General features: G+C 35.9%; 4 protein-coding genes across 4 annotated transcripts; 2 read left to right on the forward strand and 2 right to left on the reverse strand.

Moving 5' to 3' along the window:
- The first annotated feature begins 175 nt into the window (after positions 1–175).
- LOC125209901 lies at positions 176–1,054 on the forward strand. The gene has a single exon (XM_048109475.1). It carries the CDS (start codon positions 176–178, stop codon positions 1,052–1,054), a length of 879 nt encoding a protein of 292 aa, XP_047965432.1.
- A 685-nt stretch (positions 1,055–1,739) lies between these two features.
- Positions 1,740–2,694, reverse strand: LOC125209902. Its single transcript, XM_048109476.1, has 2 exons — positions 2,517–2,694; positions 1,740–2,305 (listed from the first exon to the last, which is right to left on the reverse strand). The coding sequence occupies exons 1-2, from the start codon at positions 2,563–2,565 to the stop codon at positions 1,740–1,742; spliced, it is 615 nt and encodes a 204-aa protein (XP_047965433.1). The 5' UTR covers positions 2,566–2,694.
- Positions 2,695–11,120: 8,426 nt separating this feature from the next.
- On the forward strand, positions 11,121–11,701 carry LOC125214371 (calvin cycle protein CP12-1, chloroplastic-like). The gene has a single exon (XM_048115371.1). It carries the CDS (start codon positions 11,190–11,192, stop codon positions 11,571–11,573), a length of 384 nt encoding a protein of 127 aa, XP_047971328.1. The 5' UTR covers positions 11,121–11,189; the 3' UTR covers positions 11,574–11,701.
- A 362-nt stretch (positions 11,702–12,063) lies between these two features.
- On the reverse strand, positions 12,064–13,270 carry LOC125214370 (bZIP transcription factor 53-like). The gene is made up of 2 exons (XM_048115370.1): positions 13,152–13,270; positions 12,064–12,969 (listed from the first exon to the last, which is right to left on the reverse strand). Exon 2 carries the CDS (start codon positions 12,656–12,658, stop codon positions 12,242–12,244), a length of 417 nt encoding a protein of 138 aa, XP_047971327.1. The 5' UTR covers positions 12,659–12,969; positions 13,152–13,270; the 3' UTR covers positions 12,064–12,241.
- Between the last annotated feature and the right edge of the window lie 231 nt (positions 13,271–13,501).

The following is a 13,501-nucleotide window of genomic DNA, read 5'->3' on the forward strand; positions in this document are numbered from 1 at the left end:
ATTCATTTTTTTTGAAAAGTCTACTTAAATAAAAAAGAAACATCATGGTAATGCATGCCCGTCAACCAAGTCGTGCCCTCCACTTTATGTCACACCCTATGTGTATATATAAATATGCATGTATCTATTATATCTAAAATCCAAACTTTATCTTTTTCAAATCCAAATTAATCCTATGGAGCTCAGTCAGTTACAATATGTTCAAGAAAATAATGCTGCCGCCGCCGCCACCACCAGAGTCCGTTGTGCCGGCACAACGGCCGTTGCTGTCATGAGGCAGCCGTTTCAAATCATCACCACCACCCTCCTCAGTCTCCTCCTCCCCTTGTCGTTCCTCCTCCTCGCCCGCCTTGCCACCGCCCACTACCTCCTCTCCGTCTCTGAGGACCAACTCCCGACACCCTCGGTTTCTTTTATAGCCGCATATCTCTTATATTCCAAAACCCCGACGATACTCCACTTTACAGTTTCGATCATCAGTGTCTCGACCCTCTCCTACGCACTAACCGGAAAAACCACATTTCCCGGGTGGTCGCCGGCCGAGCCCCTGACGCGGCCGCGGCTGTACGTGTCATGGCTGTTTCTCGCGGTTCTGCAGCTCTGCGTGGGAGTCGGGATCGAAGGCACCGTAGCAGTAGGCGTCGAGGGCTCGAGCTTCGGGGAGGAGGGAAGCTTCATATGCAGATCGGTGTTCTTCTTTGGGCTGCACGAGATCATGCTGTTTTGGCGGCGGGCTGTGGTGAAGCCGGTGGTGGACGACACGGTATTCGGGGGCGGGTGGAGGGCGGAGGGGCGGCTGGAGAAGGCGGTGGTGGGGCTGAGCTACGGAGGGCTGTGGTGGTGGCGGCTGAGGGAGGAGGTGGAGGCGCTGGTGGTGGTGGCGGAGGTGAAGAGGGAGATGATGATGGGGATTGGGGTGGTTGATTTTTTTGGGTGGTGGCTGTATTACGTGGCTGTAACGGTTGGGATGGTTAGGGTGGTCAAAGGCTTGATTTCGACGGTTGCGATCTTGACACGTAGGAGAGAGAGTCGGCCGAATGATGAGAAGGTTTGACTTGGACTGCCCTCAATTATTGATTAATTTCTATTATTTCTTTTATTCTTTCTTGTTGAAAATTCTCATAACATATTGAGTTTTTTTGAGCACATTATGTACTCAATTATGAAGACGAAATTATTCTTTAAATTTTATGTTTTGAAGATAAACACTCTCTTTTTTAGGCTCTTACCTAATTTCATGTAAATTTATTTAGAGTCGAAAAGAAATTATTCATACATTTTGTTCTAAAGTAGCATATCAAAATAGCGTTTAGTGATTTTTTCTTATTTTTAGAGGTCCATTTCCCCAAACATTAAATTTAAAGCATTAGTAATTTAGCAATTCACCAATTCGTACGACAACAATAATTGTTTGTGATTACGTGTTGTTGACTATAGTATACTATTTTAAAAGAGAGCTCTAAATTACATTTCCTACATCTTTCCTCGATGTGAATATCGTTCTTCACATATCTTAATTAATTTAGAATTGCTTATTGATAATAATGAATGCAAAGTTTACCAACACCTTTTATTTGAAAGAGAAACTATAGAGAAGACTTGAAGTAATTGTGTCACTATTCTTTATGTTTTCGATACAACTATATGATTGAGTGATTATGATATCATACACCACGCACGAAATTACAACAAATTAGAAATTGATCATTGTTTAAAACAATCAAACAAATCATAAATAATTAGAAGAGATGATGCATGCGATGAAGCAACATCCTAACACCATTCCACACATCATACACCATGAGCCCCACCCTCCCCCCGGCCCACCCCCCAACCTGGCTCCCCCCCACGAACCCCACCCACCCCATCCTCCCTTCTCCGGCGACCCCCCCGCCGTACGCGCCGGCCAACGTCCCGGCCGACCGAACAACCGCCTCGGCCGCATTGCCGCCCACGTACAAGGTCTCGAACAAGTCCCACCCGGCCGAGAGCACCGGCCCCATCACGTGCCTCACGTGCCGCTTCGCCTCACGCGCCGCCGTCTCACGCGCCTCACGCGCCGCCGCAGACGCGCCGGCGAAGTCCTTTCCGGCGGCCAGGTTGGCCGTGAGAGCCTTCTGCGCCGCCTCGGACCGGACGCGCTGGACGTAGACCGCCCGGGCGTAGTAGAGGTAGAGTTTGATGATCTCCTTGACCACGCAGGCCGCGGTGCCGACGCCCATGTCGAAGCAGTCGGTGAAGGCGAATCGCTCTTCTCGGCTCCGCCACGGATGCTCGCCGCCGGCTAAGTCCCGGCATTTCTCAGCTATTATTTCAAGACATAGAAAATAATATTAGTAGAGATTATTTTTTATTTTTGTTTTTAGGCATCAGTGCAATAAAAATCGAATATTGACGCAATTTCAAAAATATTGGTAGGAGTTAATTTGTATAAATGGTAAAATGGAGAAATAAAATTTGGTGTAAAAATTTACTTTTTTGTAAGAAAACATACAAAAATGACTTGTGTGCATTACCGGTGAAGCTGAGGAGAAGAATTCCGGCGACGGCGGAGAGAAGCTGCATTTTGTCGTATCGAATTAGATCTTGTGAGAAAATATTATTGATTAGTTATGGGACTGTATGAGAATTCTTGCAGTTTGTTAAAATTAAGGTTTGATTGTGGTTTGTTGGGGGCAAAGAAAAGAATCACAAGATACCTTGTTCATGCAAACAAAATTCATATGTAAGTACTAGGAATAATTATGAAATTTAATCAAATTTTTGGTTGATATGACAATTTTAAAAGTTAATTGAAAAGTCATAGAATTTGAATTTGTTTAAAATTATCATTGACGATTTTTTTATATAACTGTACTTAATACGACAACCTAGAGATCTTATATGATCACTTGGTAACGAGCTAAATGATATATTTATAAATGAAACAACATGATTCACTTGTAAAACATCTACGTGCGAATGCGACCGATCGTTTTTTTTTTTTTTTTTTTTTTTTTGAGATGATTGCAAAAAAATTTAAGTTCATGATTTTTTAGTTGATTTTAAAATTATCACTTACTAAAATTAACCTAATTTTTCCCAACGATTTTGCCTTTTTCTTTTAGCGAACCATAGGCCGAGCAAAAATATTATATTAGTGGAACTTTCATTTTTAACATCTTGGATTGTTTCAAGATTGTTTCAACCTTCAATAGTTAGAATGTTCAACTTAACTAAGAGTATCCGCAACGGTGCCCAATTCAGTTGGCTGGCCAGTCCTAGTGAAACGGGTCAATGACGGGACACTCTAGCATATTACAACTAGCTATAGCATTCATTGTTCTAGATGTTATATAATGCTTGCACCCGTGAAGTTTAAGTCAACGCTACAAAGAAGAATCATCGATTAGCAGACATACAAAATTAGAAAAAACTTATGGATGGGTAGTATGAAGTATCAAGGATATGGAGATGTTCACGCATATCGAATATCATGGTAAATGTTTGATTAGTGCATTATGAACAATTTGATATATCCAAGGATTCTAGCAACTTTAAGGGCGTGTTCAGTTATCCTATGATGGTGACAAACTCGTATTCTAGTGTCGTGATTGGTATGTTGATATGCTTAATTGTTGAGTTTTTATGCTCAAAAATGGTTATTTCCAGCTGGTTACTATATGTTTTGGAGTTCACGTGTTTGTCGAGTGTTTTAGGCAAAAACTGAGTGGGATCTTTAATCTAATCGATCTGTTGGGAGTTAAGTCTAAGAATTAGAAGGGGACTTCAATTGTTACACTTAATCTACGGATTTCTCACATTGGGAAATGGTTAAATTCATATCCGTGATTGATTCAGCAATTCTAGAGACTATTAAATGGTAATTTATTTTCAATTGGGTTAGGCTATGAGTTGTGCATCAGATCCTTGAATTCTGCATATTTCTTCATCTCTGTCTGTAACTTGCCTCTTCGTTCTCTTGTTTAAGTGTTTTCTTTTAATCTCTGAATTTATATGCTTTCAGTAGTTGTTAGTTTCAAAACCAAAATTGATCGTCTGTATAGTAGTCGAAATTGGTTCGTGGTACTTAGGTTTACACTTAATTGTCTCTGTGGGATACGATATACTCTTGCTTGCTATTTGCTACAATAACTCTGTACACTTGCAGGTATTATTTGGGTAAAATAAAGTTGAGTCAATGGTTATGTGAGATATAAAACCGGGTTAGAATTAAGCAACAAGGGCCCACCCAATTAATCCACTCTCACACGTTTGGTGTTCAATTAATGGGGGCGATTTCCTCCTTTAAATTAGTGTTCTGCCGAAATTGCCACTTCAATTGGGGCTAAATATACAATTTGCGCGAAGAGAAATTTTGAGGCGCCATTTCATAAGTATTAAGCAAGCCGAAATCCCTCAATAAACTGCCGAGGAGAATTGGGAACAAACAACCTGCCGATTTTCTGTGCAAATGGATGTCGTTAATAACACAATTAGGTCGCCTTTCGATTATAATCAGAATTGAGGCTATATTTGTTTATTACTAATACAATGAACGGGTCCTAAGTGACATTAGCACACAATATATGATTGAGAGGTTGTAATCGAGCTCACGCAAAATGGAGCATTTCAGTTCGGTGTTAACCATGCTACTATGTTTCAAAGATAAGATCTCAAGCTCACGGCAATTGCAAAAGAGCTTTGAGTTACTATAACAAAATAATATGTTAATAGAACTATTAAATTCAACAAAATCAATTGATCGCTTATGGAAACACCGAGCACTCGACAATTCACAATCTGAAGATCATGAAACATATCATGAAGAATAGGTATTTCCTCACTTTCCACGGTAGCATCCTTGAAGGTCAAACTCCTCAGTGTATGACAATCAGTTAGTCCTTGGAAAAAATTTTGGTGTAAGAAACCGTTGCCTAGAGTTAAAGCTACTCCTCGGCGTATGGCAACCAGTTAGTCCTTGGAAAATAATTTGGTGCAAGAAACATTTGCCTAGAGTTAAAGCTTCAAGATTCTTGGAGGTATCATATTTAATATTATTCCAAAGCTTAAATCTTAGGTTCATTATTGTTACAATTATGTGACTTGCTAGAAGTAGATATTACTGGATGTGAATCTTTGACATACTCTGAGTGCTATTGAACAATTTATCACCCAATTTCATATATTTTTTTCACTACTCGAAGGTTTGCATACATGTCCCTCTTCGTTCTACTCTATTCAATAAAATGTAGTATTATGATCTATATTGTTGTTTCATTTGATGGCTCGAAATGCATTATGTCTTACTGTTGTCATTCTCCTCTGTCAGAGGTATAAGAGGTTGGAACCAACAACTTTCTTTAGTTAGTCATCAGCCAGTCTTTCCGTGATTGTCGTGCTATTATGATCTATATTGTTGTTTCATTTGATGGCTTTGATAATCTCGAGGAAACCTATTTTGTAACGGTGTCTATCTTATAACTTCATGTTAATCCATTTTAAGATACTTGACTTGGGTCCTTACACTACAAAAAAATCGCTAATTAGTGGCGGATATTATCTCATATTTCCGCCAAAACAATATTGTAACATTGAATGAAATCCTCCGACACATCCATCATCCAGTACTCTATTTTCTATGAACTGGACCAGAGGCAGAGTTTGCGTGCTAAGCTCAACTATACCCTAAATTTGCGGTTTCCCATGGCATGATAATTGTTAAGCTCGACCAAAAAAGTATTTGTTGAATCAAATACGTTGGTAGCCGCAAAGCAAATTGCTCTCCCGTCATAAGCAAACATCTTGTTTCCGAGAGTGTCCTTATTGGAGGATAGGAGCTCTCCCATGATTAACCTATTCAATTTCTCAAAAGTCACAACAGTTTTTATAGAAACCTGCAAAATGAAAGCAAAAAGATTCATATTGATAGAATTATTGAAGCTTGAAAGGTCATGTGGGGGTGAATTGAGATCTGGTTGACACCTATTTTTTCCAAATTCCACTTGGTACTTCTACTATGCACATACATGGCTGATATGGGTTTGGCTTTTGCACATAAATGGTTGATATGAGTTAGGCGTTTGCACATACATGTCTCATATGAGTTAGGCTTATTGAACTTTTTAGCATGCCTCTAGAAACTACGTTTAACCTGGGTACTTGTTAAATCGTATATTTTTGCAAGCATATTATTACATGTCAGACTATTTTTGCACATAAACAGTCCGCCAATAATACTGGCGGACTATTTCCGCCACTAATATCGGCCACTAATATAGACATATTTTGTAGTGTTAGATTTGGGAACATATCTCAAATTAAGTTTACTCTATTGAATGTCACAATTGATTTTAAAGTGAGAAATAGTAGTAAAATTAATTTAGATGCACCCACAATCCCACAAAAACTGGGACATTTGGGACAACACGAAAATAATGCATAATTTGTAAAGTAAGTTTGTATAAAGTGTTTCCAGAAGATGTGATTCTCGACATTGCAATCTAACTTGCACATACTTTTGGATTATCCGACTTGAGCAGGTCAACAACTCGACATTGTTTACCGACATAGACTCCAATCCAGCACAAATGCATGTACAATGTCAATAATGACCAAGGGTCAGCATTAGAGGTTTTAACCATTAAATTGAGTGGTTCATTGTTACCTATATCATAATATCCAGCTTTTATGAAGGCGGCAACATCAGCAATAGCCTGGAGACCAGAAGAACATTGTCTATTGACTGTTCTAAGAGGTACAGAATCTGTTTATAAATGAAGTGTCACAATTGGTGAGGAACAACCTAAAGAACGAGGCTTTAAAATTGTCCAATGGTGAAAATACGTGTTGCATGGGAATATGGGATATCACAAGATTCAAATAAACTTGAAAGGTAGTAGAAAAGTTCTTTCCGATCCCAGATTAAATTCAACAAATCTTTGAATGAAAACTAAAGCTTACCTTTAGTACAGTGGCAAGCAAATCATCTGGATGGGTATCCTTGAACCCCCATCGCTTAGCTTTGCATATTGCAGTTCGATAAGCTCTGCAAAGCGCGATAGATGCACGAAACACTTAGTAGGATGCAACTTTTCACAGTCTATATTACAGTAAACAAAATATTGCGAAATGATTAAAGTAAGGCGACTCACGCGACGATAACAATGTCATCTCCAAAAGCAGTTGTTTGTTGATAAGCACCGCGCCATCCCCCGCCGAACATATAGATTGTTGTTTGGAGAAAATCATGATGATGAATGGGGTTAAGATTCCACATAATTATAACTCTTCAACAATGAGATGCCTCAAGATCATTAGAATGAGAAGTCCAATAACCTCACTTTAATTTTTTAATTTTTGTAATCACTTTAATTGGGACATTTGGGACAACATGAAAATAATGCATAATTGATAAAGTAAGAGATACGAGTAGAAGGATAGTTATAATAGTATTAGTAGATGGTAGAACATATATTATTATTAGTATTTAATAGTGGGATCTATTGTTTTAAGTCGTAAATAAATTGATGTTTATGGGACGGATGGAGTATAATTTTTGGGCCGAAGTTTAGATAGTGGCAAGGTAGATTTTTATGATTTTGTTTGGTTAGGGATTGGGAAAAATATCGATTTCGGTATTTTCAGTGTACCGTGATTTTCGGTAAGGTAACAGTATGAATTTTCATATAACATAATATTTCCGGGGCATACTGGTATATTTCGTAAATTACGGTATGTACCATGATTATGGTGTATACCAAAAATGAGAATATACCACATATAAGGTATATGTCGAATTTAATTATATTTATTTTAAAATTATAAAATCAAAATAATATTTTAAAACCCCAAAGTTCTATTTTCATTGATGTTGTAAGTCCGATATACCGGAAAAGTCCGATATACCGAATTTCGGTATAACATAGCGAAAATGAGATATGGTATCGATATTGAAATTCACCATACCGAAATTTGGTAAAATAAAGGTATGATTTTATTTTATACCGAATTTTTAATAAGGTATGCGATATAGTGGTTTCGATAAGGTATACCATACCAACTCACCCCTAATTGGGTACACAAAATTAATTTTCTTTTTTAACGTTTTCCTTCCATTTCCACTAATCCAATCGCCTCTTAAAAGTGAGTTTATCTCGCTTTTATTTGTTTGCTTTTGTTCTCTTGTGTTTGGTTCTTATGTACTGATTCAAGATAAGATTTTTATCTCATAATATTATTTTCTATTACTATTACAAATAATGTCTTTAAGAATTCAAAATACTTAGATAGAAAAAGGAATAATTGTTTTTACCATGTTCATGTTAATTATGTATGAAAAATATTAAAAATTGGGTACATAAAATTAATTTTCTTTACGTATTCCTTCTATTTCCATTAATTCAATTGCCTCTTAAAAGTGAGTTTATCTCGTTTTTGTTTGTTTGCTTCCGTTCTCTTGTGTTTGGTTCTTGTGTAGTGATTCTAGATAAGATTTTTATCTCATACAATATTATTTTCATTACTATTACAAATAATGTCTTTAAGAATTCAAAATACTTAAATAGAAAAAGGAATAATTGTTTTTACCATGTTCATGTAATTAATTACGTATGAAAAATATTTAAAAATTTGTAGTATTTAAATTTTCTATAGTTATTAGCTCGTTATAGCGATAAGGATTTATAATATATTTCCAACATTTTGTAGAGTATTTGAATTAAGTTTAAAAAATAATTTATCGGCAAATGTATATAGCTGATGATTATGATTATGTGATTCTTATATGTAGTTTTATTTAATGTACTCAAATAAGTATTTTTTGTGTTGTTAATGTATTATTTTTATCGGAAAATGGGTTTTTTTTTTTTGTGTTGTTGATGTATTTTTTTAATGCATGTAGTATTTTATGTTTTATTAATTTGCATGTTAATCTAATTGTAAAAATTTGAAGAATATGAAATTATCAATATGATAATCCATAATACTAACAAATATGTACAATATTGTAAGAGAATAAATAAAATAAATTTGTGTATTTTATATTTTCACTTTTTCATTAATGGTCAATTTATATATTACTCAAAACTTTTTTTTATGTCTATGTAGATGTTGTTTTATAATAGTTTATTTTTATTAAAATTCTAAACTTATATTAATTGAGATATATACTAAATTTAATTGAATATTTATTATTCTATATAATGTTTGTATGCTAGTAGGAGTATAACATTTGTCATTTGGGATTGGGGTGCAGATATTGTTTTTTTTTTTTTGGTAAAGATGTAGATATTGTTTAATTTGCTTAATTTTACAAATTCGGTCTAATATTAAAATCTATTAGTAATCCGTTACACGAATATAAAAGATCATAAATAATTAAGAAATAAAACATATGCCATTAAACATTAAGCAAAAACTTGTAAATCGTAGTAGTAAATAATACTACTATGAAGAAAGCGACCCAAATTAATAAAGGGGCGTTAGCCCCAGTTCTCAATTCCCATACAAAGATAGATATTCATATAACTATTTATGAAATACTCTATTCATGATGAACTAAAAGAGAAATAGTTCATACATTTCTGAAATGGATTGAGTAATTAACTACTGTTAGAAATGAAAATAGGAAATGAAAATGACAATGCCGACGTTTTATAAAATGAAAAACGGCCGAAGAATTTTTTAAAAAGTACGTAAATAAAATTGTGAAATCATGCACGTGCGTGCATGTGCACGTGCAAGCACCTGAGATTTAAACTATATGGTAATTGTGTGATAATATAAGTTACTTTTACTTGTATTGATAAAGATAAGTTTATTTAATTCTTCAAAAAATAGTTTAAATTAGCTTTGTTTCATTACGCTTGAAGCCTTGAACTAAACATTTGTATTCGTCGGTATCGGTTCAAATATTAAATCATGAAAGAATATTCTGAGCTTAACAATGAAAAATAGGTAAACCTATTAGCCTTAATTATAATTAATGTATACTAAAAATTTAAAACAAAAGTTTTACTCCATTTTTATGCATCAATCAATCAGGATGGAGATACAATGAGCTTTAAGGTAGCGAAGGAAAAGAAAGTGCAAGAAGGAGATACAATGAGCTTCAAGGTACCTAGAGAAATGAAAATGCAAGAAGGAGATACAATGAGCTTCAAGATACCTAGAGAAATGAAAATGCAAGATGGAGATACAATAAGCTTCAGGATACCTAGAGAAATGAAAATGCAAGATGGAGATACAATGAGCTTCAAGGTACCTAGAGAAGTGAAAATACAAGATGGAGATACAATGAGCTTTAAGGTAGCGAGAGAAAAGAAAGTGCATGATTTTCTTGGCATTGAAGATGGAGATGAGATATATACAATGAAACAGATTAGATCAACTCCCTTTGAGTGCAATTGCGTGAATAATTGTTGTGAACTAATAATAAAAATTCTGTAAATATAAACTGTGGAATTCCTGTTATCTAACATTTCAAGTTTTTTTTTGGATACCATTTAAGTATTTAACAACAATAATAATAATTATATAATTTTTATTTTTATTATTTGTGTTATTATTATATTATAATTTAAAGATTAGATTACTAAATATTAGTAATATGATTTTCAAATTATGAACTGTATTATTATAATAATAATAATAATAATAATAATAATAATTTGAAAATAATCGTATTTGTTGATTATGCCAAGAAGGATCAAAAGGTGGGCATTAAGGTATGAGATATTGAACTTGATTTTGAAACCTCTGGCAGTTGGCAGTTATGTATCCAAATATCTCTTGGAAAAATACTCAATGTAAGGAAATGATTTAATTACATCAAAATAGGAAATCGACAGGTCTCTTGGAAAAAAAAATAATTGCTACTAAAAGAAAAGGTGCACAATTTGAAGACAATAATTACTAACGTGCTACCGATCAGAATATAACGTGCGATATATAAACATGTGAATTCCCATTTGTCCCCACTACAGAATAGCCCCCAAGTGAAAAGTTGAACACTAACCATTAAAAATGACACTTTCATATAATATCATCAAATAAAGCTTATGTGGAGGCCTATGATTGGTGCAAATATGATAAGAAATCAGTGTCCACAATCCTTCCACACCTCATTTATATGATCATTACTAGATTTTTTTTTCTCAAGATCTGCCATTGTTCCCCTTGTACAAGAGCTACTCACACCAAATCTTGCAATGGCAGCTATCTCTAGAGTGAGCATCACAACCACTCCAAAAAACTTCTCCAAAACAACAGATCCATCAACATCTCACCTCATCAAACTCTCAATCCCAACCACCCCATGGAGGAGACTCGCCACCGGCAGGATGTTGTACATCCGGCCGGCAGCAGCTGTACCCGACAAGCTGTCCGAGAAGGTGGAGGAGAGCATCAAGAATGCACAGGAGGCCTGCTCGGAGGACCCCGTCAGCGGCGAATGCAAGGCCGCGTGGGACGAGGTGGAGGAGCTGAGCGCGGCGGTCAGCCATGCTAGAGACAGGCTCAAGGATGCTGATCCATTGGAGAAATATTGCAAGGATAATCCAGAGACAGATGAGTGCAGAAGTTATGAAGACTAGCTTGTGTTTCTTGATCTCAAACCTATGCTTCAATGCTGTTGTAAGGTTCAGTTAAGGCCCTTCAACTAATGTATGAAACAAAGATCAAGATTTGAGAAGTGTGAACTGAAAATAAGTTATTCACTACATATATATACATTATCTAAACTAACAGTTCACACAATGTACAGAGACAAACACATGAATAATAAGGCAACATAAGCATAATCATCATAAACATAATGAACACACTGGCTATGTATCTGGATAATAACATTGCTAGTATCAAAACTCTATATAAAAGCACAAAAAAACAAACTTTTATACACACACATTCTTACAAAGAGAGAATCAAGGATCATAAGCACAAACAAAACCAAATGTCTCTAGCTCGATAGCAACGTTGCTAGCATCAAAAGCACGAAAGAGAAATGGATCTACACGACGAAAGTGCAGCTATCAGAACATTAGTACTACTTGTGGATCTTTCAATTTCACAAAGATCAATCAATCAAGAGCATAAAGATGGGGAATTTCAATTAAATAGAATTCATAAGAACAGTGCAAATGAGCAAATCCAACAACAACCTAATCTTTCTTGTGATAACAATTGTAGGACCAAGATATGTGACTACACCTAATACTACAATATCAACCTTTCACCATCACAAGCATCCTCAGCCACCATTTCAGCATTGGAACATATCAACAGAAGCCGGGGCAGACTGAATCGGGCAAGGCAGCTGCCATGGCTCGAGCAATGTATCCGGGATGTCCGGGATATCAATCACGAGGCCACTCACCTCAGAGGCAATCTGAAGCACAGAATTGAGCGACCTGAGGCGGTCAGTGAGCTCAGCAATCTGAGCCCTCAGCACATTATTGTTGGACGCGGCGTTCAAGTGCAGCTGAGTAGTGGCATCAATCATCTGGCTCAGCTTCTTGTTCTCCTCCTTTATCCGGCCCTCCTCTTCAAGCAGCTCATCCAAGCGCTGCTGCTTCTTCATCCGAGACCTACGCGCAGATTCGCGATTGGAAAGTTTCCTCTTCCTCTTCCTTTCATCACCGTCCGAGCCTGGGCTCGTTGGCAATTGTTTCGAAGCCATTCCTCAAAACGTTATCGATCGAGCGATTCGATTATTTACAATCAAATAATGCTTACTAAACCCTATAGCAGTTTTCTCTGGATCTGATTAAATAAATCAATATAAAAATAAAATTAAAACTGAACAAAATTAGGGCTTAGCGTGCAAATTCATAGAACCAATACAGGAAAACTGCCGAGAATGAGTGAAGTGCTCTAATCTTATTCCTCAGCATCGTCTCATAACCTAATCGAAAACTTCTCAAATTCGCAATAAAAATAAAATAAAATCTCTACGAATCGCAGATCAAACCGCTCCGATAAGAAACCAATCTGCAGATGAAATGAGAAGCAAAAACAAAAAACCGATTACATCACTGATCGCAAGACAGAACCAGATTTCAACAATTAAATCAGACGCGTAAATATGAATAAAACGAACAGAAAATCGAAATACTAAAAAAAGGAAACAAAAAAAAAAACAAAAAAAAAGGGGAAACGGAGATCGTGCTAACCTTACAGCTGCAGTTCCAAAAGATGGCGAGGGAAGATTTTTAAGGTTGAGGAAGGTGCTATTTATAGGAAAAGCGATGCGATTTTAGGGGTTTTTTTAATTAAATTTATGTTACAAAGAGTTGAGTTTGGATTTAATTATGGCGTCGGTGAAATACGTGGCGTTGTATTTAATTTACAGCTAATGTGAGGGAATCTTCGCTCAAAAATGCGACACGGTATATCTTCTTCTGCTGTCACATTTTCTTTGTCGATGCAAATGATTGCATATTACAAAATGAGATAATCAGTTAATTACTTTTTTTTTGGATTATCCTGATTAATTTTTTTATTAACAAAAAAAATTATTTAT

This window comes from Salvia hispanica, chromosome 3 (assembly GCF_023119035.1).
Source record: "Salvia hispanica cultivar TCC Black 2014 chromosome 3, UniMelb_Shisp_WGS_1.0, whole genome shotgun sequence".
Lineage (NCBI taxonomy): Eukaryota > Viridiplantae > Streptophyta > Magnoliopsida > Lamiales > Lamiaceae > Salvia > Salvia hispanica.